We start from the raw sequence: 17,845 nt of genomic DNA on the forward strand, positions 1-17,845 counted from the left end.
ATTTAGAAATATATTGAGAATTCTTATATGTTTTACTCCGGGTCCATTTAATAATGGCGTATTAAGTTTTGTTGTGCTGCTTTTGACCAAACAAGGCCTGAGTTTAAGCTAAAATGCAGTTAAACTGCGCAAGGCAGTTCCCTAGCTTGAGAGAAACAGATAATGCAGAATCATATTATTGCACCGCCTGCGGTGGTGCAATAACCTGAGGGGCATATTGAGGCTTTTATTTTGAAATTAGCAGAAAGCTTCATATTAAATGCCCACACTAATCCAATGTGTAAGAATGCTTTGGGTAAACCAGTCACAATAAGCAATTACATGATGTAAAAATATCCAAGGCTTTTATTTTTGAAATTTTCAGCTAGCTTCATTTCAAAGGGCCAAACTCATCCCATGTATAAGAGTCATTGGATTAAATCAGTTATATAATGCTGAAAAAAGCTATTACCTGATGTTAAAATAGTCAAGGCTTTTATTTTGAAATTTTAAGCAAGCTTCATTTCAAAGGGCCAAACTAATTCCATGTGTGACAGTGATTGTGTTACATCGGTTATATAATGCTCAAAACACAAGTAGTTATAAAGGTCAGATCAGTCCTCCTCTGTAGTAACTGAGGATTCCGCCATGTTGTAGTACTAACCTTCAGTCTTTGTAGTTCTAAAGAGCAGCTCTACTGTCATGTGAGTGAAACACAGGGAGAGACAGAATCCTAACGGTCTGAAGTAGTTAGTTTTTCTGAACAAAGCAGGCCGAACATATCCTTGCCTTTCAGGAACCGTAAGGCCGATCCAAACAGCATTTGAAGCACATGAGACCAGACCTTCTCTGTTTGCAGGTGCTGTTTATAATAAATGGGAAGGTTTGTTCCTGGAAATGTCTCATCTGTGTTCATTTCTATTAAAGTTTGAGTTTAGCAGAAAATTTATTTGTGCAATTTATTATGTATTTACAGCATATAAACAGTGGCTCAAGCATTTGTCCCTTCTTTTCTGAGAAAAGTCAATTCAGTGGCCCTAATCATCTTCCGTAAACATGTCCAGTCACAATAGTCATAGACCCATTCCAGACATCCGGAGTCTACATGGTGTGAAGCCGATTGTATGGTACAACAGCCTGCCATAGCAGTTCACCTGGGGAAAGAATGACGACACAAGGCAAAAGCTTCTGGAAAGATTTAATCTCACGTACTTTTCACTTTTCTAACAAACAGTCAGGGTGATGTCAGATGCAAAAAAAAAAAAAAAAAGATCAAGTCCCATCAATCTGAAGCCAACAACCATGAGGATCGGAGGTAACAGCGGGCCGTCGGTCGGTTAACGGCTGTAACGTTTGACGTGGCGCGGAAAACGGTCTCGAACAGGAGGGACGTCGATGAGCATGCAGGTTTATTTATTTTATTTCGGCTCTGTCGATGTAAGAGTGAAACAAACCAACAATCAAAGAACACACACAGACACGTTGAACAGTTTTCCCCACCGGAACCGCAGGTCCAGAGCAAGGCAGCAGAGCCGAGTTAGCTCCAATGATAATACTGCTTCTATTCTCTCCTCCTAACATCTTTACATTTTTACACTTTTAAAGGTGGGGGATAAAACACGTACCCGTATCTGTGGGTAAAGGTACAATAAAAAAATAAATTATCACCTTAATAAACCAAAAATAAAATACATTATTTGCTCTGTTTGGTTCCTGCTCCTGAGGCTGAGTACCTGTTGCTGTCCAGCAGGGGGCGGTGCCGCGCTTCGGCCAGCCTCAGCCTCAGGCGGAGGAAGATCAACGAATCTGATTGGCTAACCACTCCAAAGCAGCCAGAGACACGGACACGTTATTGCCACTACTGCCGACAGGTACAGGACTCTAACATAGATTTATATATAAATATAAACTTCTATATTTTGAGGCAGAGCTGCATGATAATTCAACACCAGCGAAATGTTCAAAAGGAATTTAATTTATTTAGTTTTTGGTCTCATTTCCCATTTCCATCAGAAAAATATTATATAACCGAGCCCTGATAGTTGAGGGTGGTGTTACTCTACTTTTTAATCAGTGCTGTTAACAAATCCCATGGAAAGGCGCCATGTTGGCCTTCAGGGTCAGGCGCTTCAGAGCTCCTGTGAAATAGGAGGACCTTCACACACAAAAAACCCAAAAATAGAAAAACAGAAAATTTCTCTTCACTTCTTCAGAACATACAAACTGAGCTGCATCAGTGCATTCATGAAGGGCTTTTTTCCATGAGATCTGCTAAGAACAAAACATAAAATAAAAAAAACATCTGGACACCACTGAACCAGATCTTAAAGTGACATTTATGCTTCAAATATTACAAATGAGCTTCACAGGCCACAGGCCACATTAGATTTCTGATTAATCCCCAATGTTTTAAAATAAAACGGTTACATTTTCCTCTGAGTGCCTGTTTCTGCTGCACTGCATTGCTGATCTCCCTTCCAGGGGGCGCCACTGCGCTCTTCCAGAACCAGGTGTGTCTCTTAGTGCGTTTTTTCCTTCTTCTTTCATTTCTGAGGTTATACGGGTTCTACCACGGCGTAATGGGGCCAATATAGTTAGAAAAATGAAACGAGTAGATTTCTGCCAAAAAAAAACCCAAAACAAAACAAAAACTTTTGAGATTAATATCAGAAATTATCTATAAAAAAACTGAATTTCAAACGTCAATTTCTATTAGAAATTTGAAATTTCAAAAGTAAACATTTTTGCAAATTTGGTTTGGAGAAAGTGGAAAATTTTCCAAAATGTTTTCTAGAAAAAATTAAGATTTTTTTTTCTTGCACATTTTAGACTTTTGGAGATCAGAAATTTCCTTGTTTTTGTCTAGAAAGAGTCTGAAATTACTCTCTTAATGTCTGAGTTTTTCAGTGGATATTTAGTCCTTTTTTGGCCCCGATTCGCTGTTGTGGGTTTTTGTTTCTGAGGAGCCAGGAGGAGGATCTGCGCTGGGATTGGAGCTGATTGGTCAGTCAGTGGACGTTTCGTCCAACCACAATGTTCCCAGGATGTAGTTGAGTCCGACCAACAGGATGAGAAAAATCCTCTGAATTTTGAGTTTCCCTTAAAGATACGCTTTAATCTAGAAAAGCACTCCCCCTAGTGGCCACACTGGTTCCCTTTTTCTGCCAGCCAACGGGTTGCAGTCGCAGCTTTTTTTTTTTTACATTTATGGACAATTAAAACCCTTCTCTGTAGTCTCAGCTGCCTTTTCTAACTTTTTATCAGAACCGGCATTGTTCTGGATTAAAGCAGTTAAAATCCCCTCAGGATGGCGGCGGGCCACCTGCTGTGATGTCACCGCCACTCTGTGGTTCGGCATTGATGTGTGATGGTGAGGGAATGCTTTAAACCACGGAGGTCCTCATAGCGAGAGATCATAGTTTGGTGTGCGGCCATTTTGGCGGCGCCGTCCCGCCTCCTCGGTGCGGTCCGACCTGAATGGACTCACAGTAAGAGGTGTGTGTGTGTGTTTGCTTAAAGACCAATCAGTCTCTAGAGTGGGAGGACTTTTTTGTTGTTTATTGAACAGAACCGAGCCGGTTTGGTCCGACAGAACCGCATGGGAGCCTCTGGAGCTACGGCAGGTTCTCATCTCGAAAGTCCTCTAGAATATGGATCAGGTTCTCCAGTCCGAACACGTAGCCCTGGTCTGGGCCTTTGTGCACGGCCGTGTCGTTGGGGAAACCCCTGAAGGTGGAGTGGGCAAAGTCAATCATGCGAACGTCCACCAGAGGGGGCTGCTGAGGCGGCTGCTGAGGCGGCTGCAGGGAGGGACATTTTGACGGGGGGCAGGGCACAAAGGGGCAGCAGTCCGTCACGCTGGGCGGAAAGGGAGAGGGGGGGGCGTCTGGCGCCGAATGTCCGGGTCCCTGAGAGGACTGAGGCTCCAGGTCCGAGTCCTGGTTCTGGTTGAAGTCCGTTTCACTGGAAATGTTGGAGTGAGGAGAGGGAGCGGCGTGGACATCTGCAGGGGTGGCGCCCTGCCCAGGGCCGGGCGGCGGGGCGTCTTCAGACTCCTGCAGCAGATCAAGAAGAGTCAGTCAACCAGGTCCGAAGCGGTCCAATTAATAAACTAACAGAACCAGGAAGGTCTCGCACCTTACAGTCCCGTAACAATTGTTACATTTTCAGCTGCTCCGAGTCAAACCATCCAAACTAACTGCATGTTGTTTCCTTCAGTGGTTCTTGGTGCAGCGCCCCCTCAGGTGAGGAGGGGAACAGGTTTCCCAAAAAGTTTGTTTGGTTTAACTCCACAGCAGCTGAAAATGTAAGAAATGTTGACATTTTGTTCCCAAATCAAACCAAGTCTATCAGGTGTAAAAACTGTCCCGTTTTTGGATTCTTGGATTGTGGGATAAAACTGGAAAACCCGGGGAGGAACGCGGGCCGGGGTTCAAACCCAGAACCTTCTTACTACAAGGTGTTAGTGGTACCTTGTAATTTATTACATTACTGTGATTATTATTAGTTTAGTTATTGAATCTAGAGTCAGTATTACCATTTATTTTCCAACGGGAGACTTAATCCTTTGAACTTTGAGAAATAAACATATTTAAACCTACAGAGGATCATCTGAACCGCGGTTCTGCTCGGTTCTGATGCGAGTTTCTTTATTTAGCCCGTTCCCTTCCAGAGGCTGACAGTTTGGGTTCAGTCTCAGCTCCATGTCGTCTCATTTTATTCTTCAAGCATGTCTCCCTCAGGAGTTACAGACCAAAAATAGAAGCAGAAAAACGTCAGCTTGTAGTTTTACATTCAGAAACTCAAACCTGAGACGTCACACCGCTGGGACGGAACAACTCAGTGAAACTTTCATTAAAAAAATTCATCTGAGCTTCATTTCAGTCAGAAACAGGTAGAGTATCCAAAATTGTAAAAATAAGAGATTGACATTTTACTTTACTTTTTACTTGGACGTCTAAAACAAAATTACTCAATAAGAGTTAAAAAGTATTTGGTAAGAAGGTAACTGAAGTATTTAGCAACTGAACAAAATGTAAATCATTGGGGTCTGCCATGCAAAGCAATGGCAGGAACCTATTGTTATGCACCTATTACCGTTAATGCGGCTCGAACCGCTGAATGAACCCCTACAAAAGTGGTATCAAAACATGCGGCTTGATCACAGCATTGATCAATGGACCTTACCAAGCTCCGCCCACAACCGACCCACGTGACCGCAAGTCTCACAAGCAAAGCCTCGTAGCGCGTTGTTTCTATGTAAACATGACTCCATTAGTGCATCATTTCTACCGGATTTTCACAATATATCATCTACTGTTGACATTATGAATGTTTTTATGCTCTCATTTGTTGTTTTTATCATTATTGTGTGTCACTTCACGTGACCTGTCTAATTTGAGACACTTGTGTTCAATAAAGGGTGTGTCCTTCAAACAAAGGAGGTTCAACACGAAAGCCACAACCTGTGTGAGTCTATTGATGTCACGTTGAACGCTGTGCTTAAGAGTGATTCTGCTAACAGGTTATGGGCCCAGAATCAATAAAGTAAGTAAACAAGGAAAATGAACAAGAGAGAAAAAGATTTGCCGCACAGCCGCTGGTCAAGGCTTGTTTTTGATGGTGACGAGAAAAATTACGAACTATGGGAGACAAAGTTTTTAGGTCATCTCCGATTGCAAGGGCTGAAAGAGACAATTTTGACGAAACCCCCCGATGAAGACGATGAAGAAGAAGACGCAAAGAAAAACGCTGAGGCTTATGCAGAGCTCATTCAGTTTTTGGATGACAAAAGTCTAGCACTCATGCATGATGCAGCAGACGGCGGACGAGCAGCGCTTGGACTCCAGCGGGCACATTACGCCGGCAAAGGAAAGCCCAGAGTGATTAACCTGTATACCGAGCTGACGTCACTGCAGAAATCACCCTGTGAGACAGTGACGGAGTACATCATCAGAGCTGAGACCGCAATCACCGCGTTAAGGAGTGCAGGTGAGGAGCTGAGCGATGGACTTTTGATCGCCATGGTCTTGAAAGGACTTCCAGGGATATTTAAGCCATTTGCTATTTATATCACTCAAAGTGAAGAAGGTGAGAGCTTGACTTTTGCAGAGTTTAAGACAAAACTTAGAAGTTTTGAAGACATTGAAAATATGCGTGCCACAGTATCTGAGGACAATGTGATGAAAGCTAAGGCACATTTTCACGAAATGCGCACCAAGAGGTGCAAATGATCCTGGAGAAGGAAGTTCTGACATTGTGTGTTTTAAATGTGGAGGTAAAGGGCACATAAGCAGAAACTGCCATAAAGCAATGGTGCAGTTACTGTAAGAATAACAGTCACAGCAACGCAACCTGCAGACGGAGAAAACAACGAGACAACGCAAGGAAAGTAGCCGAAGAGACGGGCGGCGACAAAGAGTTTGCTTTCCGGGTGAGCGACGCTGACACACGAGTGGGCGACATCAACAGGAGAGGTCTGATGGTGGACGCTGGTGCGACATCACACATAATCACCGACATCAGGAAGTTTCGGAAGCTTGATGGGAGTTTCCAGGCCAAGACGCACTGCATGGAATTAGCAGATGGATCCAGGTGTCTTGGGGTTGCTAAGCAACGAGGAGACGCGGAAGTGTGTTTGATTGACAGTAGAGGTCGACGTCTTAAAACGGTGCTGAGGAACGCCTTATACATCCCTTCATATCCGCAAGACATCTTCTCAGTGAAAGCTGCAACATCCAGCGGAGCAACGGTGATCTTCAAAGAAGGAAAAAACGTTCTTCTCAGAGGCAATACCAAGTTCCCCATTCACGTATGTAACAAATTGTATTACTTACAAACTATGGACAATGAATGTGGTGATCAGTGCAAAAAATGTTATGACTTACAAAGTTGGCATGAGATTCTTGGACATTGCAATTACAGAGATGTATTGAAGTTAGAAAATGTTGTTCAAGGCATGGAAATTAAAGGGAGAGGAGAACCGAAGCCATATTGTGAAGTCTGCACAAAAGGAAAATTTGTTCAAACTAGGAACAAGGAGCCAGATGCAAGAGCTAAAGAACCGCTAGCAATGGTCCACACAGATTTAGCAGGACCTATAGACCCAATGTCCAAAGATGGTCACAGATATGCATTATCTTTCACAGATGATTATTCCAGTGCAGTCTTTGTATACTTTTTGAAAAATAAGAGTGACACAGTACAAGCTACTGAAAAATTTATTGCTGACATGGCTCCACATGGAAAGATTAAATGTATGAGGTCAGACAATGGTGCAGAATTCACAGGAAAAGAGTATCAGGCATTACTGAGCAGAAATGGTATCAGACATGAGACCTCAGCACCATATTCTCCACATCAAAATGGTACGGCAGAACGAAATTGGAGAACTTTGTTTGACATGGCTAGATGTATGTTAATCGATGGTGAGATGCCAAAAATGTTATGGCCGTATGCAGTTCAGACAGCTGCTGTAGTGCGAAATAGATGTTTTAATAATCGCACAAACCAAACGCCCTATTTCATGTTGACGGGCAGACAGCCTAACATTTCTAGGATGCATAAATTTGGATGTGTATGTTACACTTACAAACGAGAGAAAGGGAAGCTGGATTCAAGATGTGAAAAAGGCATTTTTATAGGGTATGACAAGAATAGTCCAGCCTATATGGTGTACTATCCAAACAGCAGGAAAATCCAGAAACATAGGCTTGTGGAATTTGTATCCAGAGAAAAAAATGAGACGGATGTAACTTTGGATGATGATGATGACATGATTAGAATTGGTCCCAGAGTAACCAAAACTTCCGAGGCTGATCCAGAAAACGTTTCTGACCATAAAGTGAGCACAGTAGAAGAACCAAAAGCGAGTACCAGTGACACAAGACATGAAGAACCTGAGAGGCGATACCCTGTCAGAGAAGGAAAGAAACCAGGTTATTTAGATGACTATGTATGTGGCATTGATGATGAAGAACAGATAGCTAACATTGATTATTGTTACAGACTGATAAGTGGAGTACCTCAAACCTACAAAGAAGCTGTAACATCTGTAAATGCAAAAGAGTGGGTTACAGCAATGGATGAGGAAATGCAATCATTAAAGGACAATGTTACTTTTACCCTGACCAATTTACCTGAGGGTAAAACTGTAGTGGGTGGTAAATGGGTATATGCAGTCAAAAAGAATAGTGATGGTTCAGACAGATATAAAGCTAGATATGTTGCTAGAGGATTCAGTCAAAAGAAAGGTATGAACTATGATGAAACCTTTTCACCAACTGCTAGCATGACAAGCATCAGAGTGCTGATGCAAAAGGTGGCACAGGAGAACATGTTTGTTCACCAGATGGATGTAAAGACAGCATATTTACATGCCCCAATTGAATGTGAACTTTATATTGAACAGCCAGAGGGCTACAAGGAGGAATCTCAAGAAAATAAGAGACTGGTGTATAAACTGCAAAAATCTCTTTATGGACTTAAACAGTCGAGCAGAAACTGGAACAGAATGTTGCATGACTATCTATGTGAAATCAAGTTTGTTCAAAACCCTGCTGATCATTGTGTTTACACAAAGATTACTGATACTGAAACTGTATTTATCATTATATGGGTCGATGATTTGATTATTGCTGCCAGTGATACGAATATCCTTAGTGATATAAAAGAAAAACTTAACTCCAAATTTAGGATGAAGGACTTAGGAAATTTGACACATTTTCTTGGCATTGACTTTGAAAAAGATGATGAAAGTATTAAAATGTCACAGTCAAAATATGTGAAGAAAATACTGGAAAAGTTTGACATGCTGAACTGTAAGCCACGAACTACCCCTTGTGAGCAGAAACTTAACTATGCTGATAATGCTGAAGTAATGAATGATGTCAGAAAATACAGGGAGGCAGTAGGAAGCTTAATCTATTTGTCAACATGTACAAGACCAGATTTAAGCTATGTGGTAAGTAAACTGTCACAGTACTTTGCAAACCCAACCACAGAACAGTGGAAAACTGTAAAGCATGTTTTTAGGTATCTAAGAGGCACACAAGATAAAGTACTATGTTTTAGAAAGGGTGCCTGTGGGAACCTTATATATGCATACAGTGATGCCGATTGGGCAGGTGATGTAACAGATCGAAGAAGTACAACAGGTTACTGTATGAGTCTAAATAGAGATGGTCCAATGGTCTCGTGGAAGACCAAAAGACAGCCTACAGTATCTCTATCAACATGTGAAGCAGAGTACATGGCATTAGCTGTTACTGTACAGGAATGCTTATACTTGAAACAACTGTTGTTCAACATGGACGGTAAGGATTATTTAGCTAAGATTTATGAAGACAACCAGGGGACCATATCGTTAGCCAAAAATCCTGTGTATAGACAAAGATGTAAACATATTGATATTAAATATCATTTTGTAAGATCAGTTGTAAATGAAGGAAAAGTCATTTTAGAATACTGTCCAACTAATGAAATGGTTGCAGATGTACTAACTAAACCAGCAACAAAGATTAAGTTGAGGAAGTATGAAATGTTTATGTTTGGTGTAACATGAAAGTATTTTGGTAGAAATATTCAGAGTCAGAGGAAGTTACCCAAATGTGAGCAAGTGGGGGTGTTGACATTATGAATGTTTTTATGCTCTCATTTGTTGTTTTTATCATTATTGTGTGTCACTTCACGTGACCTGTCTAATTTGAGACACTTGTGTTCAATAAAGGGTGTGTCCTTCAAACAAAGGAGGTTCAACACGAAAGCCACAACCTGTGTGAGTCTATTGATGTCACGTTGAACGCTGTGCTTAAGAGTGATTCTGCTAAATTCAGTCCGTTACGACATCAAGTTTCCAGGCTTGATATTTACAATAGACAGAGGAAATAACAAGTTCATGTCATCATCTGGGAGGAGGTTACTGGTTTTTCAGTCACAAGCTGGTTGCAAACCTGAGGCCAGCAGGTGTCAGTCAGTTACGGTAGATCTGAAATTTGGTTTGATGACCTAAATATGAGAAGCTACAGACTGATAAGAGGAACCATAGAGCTCTGTTAAGGTAAAGACGCCATTTGTTTGTTAAAATTTTATGAAATCTATTTGTTTTATTTGATGTTTGTTATGAATGACGTATACTCACAAACGAACAGGGTAATTAGTCCAACGTTTAGAAACTACAGCGGCTGTAATACGCCACAGCAAAGGTAAACAAAGTTAAAATAACCCGAACAGGTGATAAACTCAAAACCACTCGTACCTTTTTACTCTGTCTCTCTTTATAGTTTAAGCACACTTGTTACCGTATCAACCGCCTGCACCCCGCAAGACGAGCAAAGATTACGTTAAAAACAAAACATTCAGTCCGTTACGACATCAAGTTTCCAGGCTTGATATTTATTTCTGGATTATTAATCAGCGCTTCCCTGAACACAGCGATGGTTGATTGACCAGCTGTACTTGGTGCTAGAGTGGCTAACACGAGTAACAGTTTAGTCCAAAGCCTTTTCTGCTAGGGTGACCAAACGTCCGTATTTCCCGGGACATGTCCGTATTTCACGCCCTGTCCCGGGCGTCTCGTGATATTTTTAGAAAGTGAGGAAATGTCCTGTTTTTTGCAGGACCCAGGTCCAACGTGTCGCGGTTTCTAGTCACAGTACACGTTGCATATTGATCTGTTTAGCTAACGTAAGACTATGTAGCAGACAGCCTTCAAGGTGTAGACGTTGTATCAGTACTGCTATTATGCTGTACTTAGCTAACGGGAAGCTCGTGTTTGTGAGACGGCCACCCACGTGACCACGTAGAATGGGCATCAGCCAATGAAAAGCGGCCCCTCTGGTAAGGTCCATGCTGTTACTTCTGGTGGGATTCTGAGTTAATATGGCGACAAAAAAAGCAAAAAACGCTTTTCGCCATTGTTGTGTATGGGGACAGTTGGACGAGTCATCACAGCTGCCAGTTCATGACTGGGAATTAAATACCGTAGCAACGGAACGATCAGCACGAACAGCTCAGACAGGCCGTCTGGTGCGTGACTCCTGACTGGTTGAGAGAGGAGGAGGGTCTCTACCGTCAGTACAACCGTGACGGTAGAGAACGGAGGGAGAGACGAGCGGACAAGAAGTGAAGAAAACACTCAAAAGAGTTAAAAACTGGACAAAAGTATGGAGGAGGAGGAAATTCGGGAGATGTTGGAAGAGCTTGGTCGCCGCCGCGAGAGGGACGGGACCAGAGCCGCTTCAGCACCACGTTTTCAGCTGCGTTCAACGAAGGACGAGTGAATTGCAACGCTCTCCATGTTTTCCTATGGGATTTCAACTCATTGTTTTTACTAACAGGCCTGCAACGTTTTCACACTATCCTGGAGGTCGTGAGTAACAAACTGACTGGGTTACATTTAGTTTAGAACTGGAAATTGATATAATTGGACATTTCTTGTTTTGTCCTAGTTCTGAGAAAAAAGGGTGGCCATTAATATTTTATTTATCCTGCCTTAGATGCTTCTGACTTTCAACACACTATTGACTACTATTTAGCAAAGCTTAGTAGTTTGCAAGCATTAGCCTGTTAGCTTAAATAAGCCATTAGCTATATTTCTGACTTATTAGCCATGTTTAGTATGCTGAAAAGGAGTAAGTAAAGTACAGAAAACATGCAAGTCATGCCCCACATGCTACTGACAGCATTCACGCTAACATGAGCATTTTGGCTAATTTTAGCTCATACACTCATTTTAACACGCTGAATGGTGAAAGCCCGTGTCTCAGGTTAGGGAACTGCCTTGCAAAACAAGGCAGTTCATTAGCATTAGCCTTTTAGCTTAGATAAGCTATTACCTATATTTCTGACTTATTAGCCATGTTTAGTATACTGAATGGAGTAAGTTAATCATGGACAACATCCTAGTGATGCCCCTCATGCTACTGACAGCATTCACGCTAACATTAGCATTTTGGCTAATTTTAGCTCATACACTCATTTTAACACGCTGAATGGCGCAAGCCCGTGCATTTAGCTAAATGCTAAAAGAAGCAATTAGCTAAAATTAGCATTAGCTAAAGCTAAATTCAGTTAATCTTAGCATTTGCGTAAATTAGCTAAGTGCTAATTTATCTTTAAAAAGCTATTAGCTATATTTCTCACTTATTTAGATTGTTAGCTTTTTAGCAAAGTGCTATTTTGCTAAATTAGCATTTTGGCTAAAATTAGCAAAAATGCCAAACGTCTAACGTTTAGCCAAAATGTTTGCATTTTGGCAAATTTTAGCTCTTGCGCTCATTTTAACATGCAAGTCCGTGTCAGTTGACGTCGTGATTCTCCTCATGCGTCGATCGCGCTGCAGCTTTCTATGGCGTCGACGCTAACTTTCAGGTCCAGACCGACATGTGTGCATTGGCAGGCCCCGTTTAAATTTCTTCAGAAATGTTCTAGTTTAATATTAAGACATTCTCACTGACAATGGCTAGCATTGGTTTTACTGTCAAGTTGTCAACATAACACACTAAATCTTAAATGTACGGAAGAAAAAAGGGAAGCAGTGCTTTGCTGTTACTTGTTAACATGACAAGAACTAGACAATAAGATCAGGAAGTTTGAATTAAAAAAAATAGCAAGGGATAACGAAGTAAGTTAGCTATGCTAGCTTGACCTTGATAACTTTAACTTATAGATGTGCTGCAGAATTCTGTTTCAGTTCAGTTAAAAAAATACAATAAAATAAAAAGGGAACCTAAACACCAACTGACAGATCATCAGTAGAGTGGTGTTTAAATGAGCTAATCAACCACCACACTGTTAGCTTAGCTAATAGCAGCGGTAGCTAATCCACCACAGTGATCTCTTATAAATAATCACATAATAAAGACATAATTAGAAACTTACCCATCTGCTCACCTTTCCCTCGTAGATGATGAGAAGAGAGGAGGAGTAGAAGCGGTAGGACTCCTGCCTCTCTAGCACCACCTTCAGGTTGCGGAGCTTGTTCAGGATCGGCTCAAAGACGTCCCGCCTCAGGCCCTTCCCGTTATCCAGGAACTGGCGGAGCGCCTGGCGGAAGCCTTCCTTCGACAGGCCGCGCCCATAGTACTTGTTCTTGCACAGGTAGAGGCCAGTGCTAAGCTGGTACACCTGCAGGGGGAGAGGGTGACGTTTAAATAATTCATCACCAAAATCACTCTGCAGAACATAACACTGGTTTTAATGGTGAGCTATTACGCTTTCTTGAACGAGTTAGGATTGGTCTAAACAACACATGCTCATTACTTTTTAGCACAAAATTATTCTTAGATAATGAGATTTTAAAGAATCAAAGCAGCACTCCAGTTTGTTTCTGATGAGGGAGTAACATTCTAACATGAGCTAATGCCCAAAAAAGTTAACGTTACCTAAAAATGTAGAGGAAATAAATGATGTATTCTCTAATTCAGCAAAAGAAGCTGGCAACTGAATAAAAATTGAACGTAACGTTTTCAATTTAAGCTATTCTGTCCACTTTTCTGTAGCTGAGTGAAGTGTGACGTTGGGTTAATGAAAGATGGACTGATAGGAGTTTCCGCAGTCTATCCTGATGCGTTTCCTTCGCCATTCTACCTGCATGCCACACACTCTGACGCCCAGCTTGGCCGAAGTGCTCTGTTCGCATTTCTTTATCTGCCGGGCTGCCTTCTCCTCCGAGGCGTCGTCGCCGTGCTGCCGGGTTCCCATCTTCAGGTCCAGGATGCAGGGGAAGGAGAAGTGGTGGACGACGTTCTCCAGCAGCAGGCACTCTGGTTGAGACGCCGCAGTTAGGGAATAAAACCTGGAGGATTTCATCAGACTGACTGATCTAGTTTTAAGAATGTCAGTTGGAAAAATATACAAATATATTTGATTTAAAAAAGAAATGAAAGATCTCTGCTTTCTTTTACCGGTACACCAAAAGTTGGGATTTACAGGCTTGAAAATTTCAGCCGATTCAAATATTTGATATTTATACTTCTGTTATGAACAATGCCTGATATTTACTGATATGAATTTGTCAACCATTTTGATACCCTGAAAAATCAGGCAAGTTTTACTGATTGAATCAATCCTGATGTGTTTAAAAAAATTATCTGCCAATGCCTATGTTAATTGTCTAAATTTTCATTTAAGTACATTGAAAATTTCGATAGACGAGAATCTTTTTTTTCAAATTTTGCTCCTTCAAATTAAGGGACATGAGTTTTTATAGTTTTTAATAATTTGTGGGTAAAAACAAAAGTTTAAAAATTTTTTGTGTCTGTTTTTAACCGTATGAATATAAACACCTTCCAAATTTTGTGCCAAAAGAGATATTTTTTAAACTTAGGTATTAAAAAAGCCACAGTCTTGGAATGATAAAACATAATATTTTTCATAATTCTTGGTTTAACTTGTCTTTTTAATTACCTCTATTAAAATAAGCTAAAAAACAATTACACTCCAGTTTTTGAAGATTGTAAATATTTATGCAGATTTATGTATTTATTTATACTAGTGAATGACTGTGAGTTCATTGCAAAATTTTCACAAAAAAGTGGTGGTAAAAAAGCAAAAAACCCCCACCACCATCGGGTTAAAGTGATGCTAACTCCCACCTGCAGGTGGCAGTATTTCTTACTTCTACTAACCTGCTGCCTCAGCCTCAGTTATGGTACAAAAATCGACCTATTTTAGTTTAATTTGCCTGTTGTTGTTTTTTTCTTATATTTTTTCTTGTATATGTAGTTTTTTGGAAGGGGTTTAATGAAAAAAAATGCTGCAGAAGTCCCTGCAAATATTTCTGAAGTAGCACTAAATAAATCAGTAATTCTGATTAGGGAAAAAATAAAACCACAAAAAATAGAATGAAATTCTGAAGAAACTGCAAAACAAAAAGAGTCCATGAAGCTCCTGTGCTTTGAGTTGCTGCGATGCGATTGGCCGAGTTAAACAAGTGATTCTGGGTTGAGCCTAACAAGGTGTCCAGTCACGGTAAGTGCAGGCTGTCCGGCGGACGGATGAAGGATACTGAAGAGCTTGCGGTCCTTGGACTCAGATCTCATGCGGTTGAGCTGCTGCTTGTGGCACACCAGGCTCCAGGGGTTGAGGCCGATCTTCTCCGAGGCCACGCTGCTGTTCCAGTCCAGCATCTGGAACGGGACATCCGAGCGGACCTTTGGGTCCAGCAGGGGACTCTGTTTCACAGAACTGAAGCAGGACAGCAGGTTGTTATCGTGATTTAATGAACAGTCGTTCATTCAAATAAATAATGACAGTCGATATATCACACATCTTGTGAATATTTTTATCATTGTCATCAGTAGCTGCGTTTCCATTAACAATATAGACATGTTGCATGTTATCGTTTACATCCGGAAATTTCGCACAATTTTTATTTGAACTGAAACACCGAATTCTGCAGCACATCTACATGTTAAGTTTGTCAAAGTCAAACTAGCATAACTGAGCTACTTTTCTCTCCCTCGCTATTTTTTTATAATTAAAACATTTTTTTTCCCCCCGAAGAGTTTTTGCAGCGCTAGTGGCTCGTATTTCAGATAGGAAATGCAGCGGGGGTCCTCCGGACCGGGAGTCGAGCCCGTGATGTCTGCGTCGAGGACTGGGCCCTCCAGGCGTGGGGCGTACTAAGCCCCTGCACCACCACAGCACGCCCCTATAATTAAAACTTTTTCCTGACCTTGCTTGACAATTAGTAGCAAAGCACCACCTTCATTTTTATTTTATACATCACGCATACATTCAAGATTTAGCGCGTTATATTGACAATTTAACAGCTAAAACCAAAGCTAATCATCACCAGAGAGCAGCTTTTTGCCCTCCAGCTGGAGGGAGGAAGGAGGATCTAATGCATGTGATGCATGTAACCTGAACACTGCAACTCGTCTATAATTGAGCAATTTGACATTTCTTTTTTATTTTTTTTTTTTTTTTAAAGGTTTTATTGGCCTAAGTGGCCTTTATTTGATAGTTAATTGACAGGAAAGTGGGTAATGAGAGAAGGGGGAAGACATGCGGCAAAGGTCACCAGGCTGGGAACCGAACCTGCGACGGCCGCGTCGAGGACTAAGGCCTCCTTATGTGGGTTGTGCTCAACCCCTGCGCCACCACAGCACATCCCCTGACATTTCTAAAATCAGCTTGCTTAATGGACGGGGGGATTTTTTTGTTGTATCGAAGTTGGTTTATTTTTGCAAAATTGCAATGGAAACACTTTTTTTGCATCATGAGTCACGTGATCAACAACAGTTAGTACTGTGGAGAAGACAGTCTTCAGGAAGTAGTAGGACAACGATGGTGCGGCATTTTCTAATTACTTACAACATGAACAAACTCAAGAAAAGAAAAAGCAACTAAAACACGGGAAACATGGGAAAACTCTTCTATTATTCAACTGAAACTACGCAATTACAAAAGTGTTTTTTTGACGTAAGCAGAATATTTGTGAAGTTTTGTAATGGAAGTGCAGCTTAATGATGAAGTGAACAGGTTGTTACTTGTCGGAGCTGTCGGTGTCGTGCGACTCCCTTTGCTTGGCCCGCTCCTCGGCCCGCTCCTCCCTCTGCTCGGCCCGCTCCTCCTTGTATTCGGAGGACGAGGAGGATCGGCGGAGGCTGCGGCGGGATTGCGTCCGCCTCTGCTGCTCCCTCTCCAGGGGGTCCTGCTCCTCCAGCTCCCCCATCATGTCCTCCATGTTGTCCACGTAGGGGTACGCCACCAGGTTGATGTAGCCGTCGGAGTCGCCTTCAAAGCACACCAGGACCACGCCTGACAGACAGAACCAGAGAGGATCAGAAACAATTGGTCATAATGCTGCTGAGCTTCTTTGCTAGTTTGGCAGAAAGTACTACAGTGAATATCACCGATATTTATCTTATTCTTACCCAGGGGTGGAGACTAATTGTAATGCACTTGTATTATTTTAAAGTTGGATAGGATCAAGGTGACAGTTAGTCCTAAGCTTGTGGCTTGTTTATTGTTGTCATAGCAACCCCATTGCAACTGCCGCCAAGATGGCTGTCAGCTACAAGTGTGACATCACGAGAACTTTTCTGCAAGTTATTGGGACTCGTTTAAAGCAAATAATTTTTTAATATTGATGATGATTTATAACAAGACATTTTTCCATGTTTCAAGGGAAATGATGTGCCAGAGTAACTGCAGCCTTTTCATCAATACTCAAGAACTATTGACTTAAGACAATCTCTCAAATCTTGTTGAAAAGTTACTTGTTAGTTGTGTCTTTTTTTATTGGCTCTAGTGGCCTTTATTTGATAGTTAATTGACAGGAAAGTGGGTAATGAGAGAAGGGGGAAGACATGCGGCAAAGGGGAATCGAACCTGCGACGGCTGCGTCGAGGACTAAGGCCTCCTTATGTGGGTTGTGCTTAACCCCTGCGCCACCACAGCACATCCTGTTAGTTGTGTCTTATTTCAAGTGGAATAAAACATTTGCAGTAGAAACTAGACCAAAAATGAAAAATTTTGTGTTTTTGTAGTTCGTTGTTTATAAAAGTGCTTCAGATCCTCAGTGTGATCAGACATTTATTCAAATCCGGCAGATTTTCCTAAGTTGGACTGAGTGTCGGGTAGCGCTCTCACCCACAGAGGCAAAAACTAAAGAAATCAAAACATAATTTTCCTATTTATTTCCACAGAAACCAGGCGGAAACTCCCTCTGATCATAATAATGTCTCAATAAAAGTCAGCTCTGCTTCTCTTTCAAGTAATTAATCAAACTTTCCACCTGCCAGCACCTTCTGCAGAGCCGCCTCCATCTGCAGAACCACTGAGCAGCACGATGTTTCATCAGAGAATGTCAGAAAATATGTGGGCAAAACAACCTTGACGGCTTGGAGAAGTTGCTCCT

At 41.6% G+C, this 17,845-nt stretch overlaps 1 protein-coding gene across 5 annotated transcripts in view; it reads right to left on the minus strand.

Moving 5' to 3' along the window:
* Positions 1 to 1,233: 1,233 nt before the first annotated feature.
* Positions 1,234 to 17,845, minus strand: part of ip6k1 (inositol hexakisphosphate kinase 1) — a 29,604-nt gene continuing 12,992 nt past the window's right edge. For 3 of the 5 annotated variants that reach the window (XM_044121885.1, XM_044121886.1, XM_044121887.1), the window contains exons 5-9: positions 16,473 to 16,743; positions 14,987 to 15,165; positions 13,567 to 13,742; positions 12,859 to 13,104; positions 1,234 to 4,034 (exon numbers count right to left, since the gene is read on the minus strand). In XM_044121885.1, the coding sequence (XP_043977820.1) occupies positions 3,594 to 4,034; positions 12,859 to 13,104; positions 13,567 to 13,742; positions 14,987 to 15,165; positions 16,473 to 16,743 (1,313 nt within the window). In that variant the 3' untranslated portion in view covers positions 1,234 to 3,593. The remainder of the gene's footprint in view (positions 4,035 to 12,858; positions 13,105 to 13,566; positions 13,743 to 14,986; positions 15,166 to 16,472; positions 16,744 to 17,845) is intronic. The other 2 variants (XM_044121888.1, XM_044121889.1) reach the window with 1 other exon arrangement.

Source organism: Gambusia affinis, linkage group LG07 (genome assembly GCF_019740435.1).
Source record: "Gambusia affinis linkage group LG07, SWU_Gaff_1.0, whole genome shotgun sequence".
NCBI classification, from domain to species: Eukaryota; Metazoa; Chordata; class Actinopteri; order Cyprinodontiformes; family Poeciliidae; genus Gambusia; species Gambusia affinis.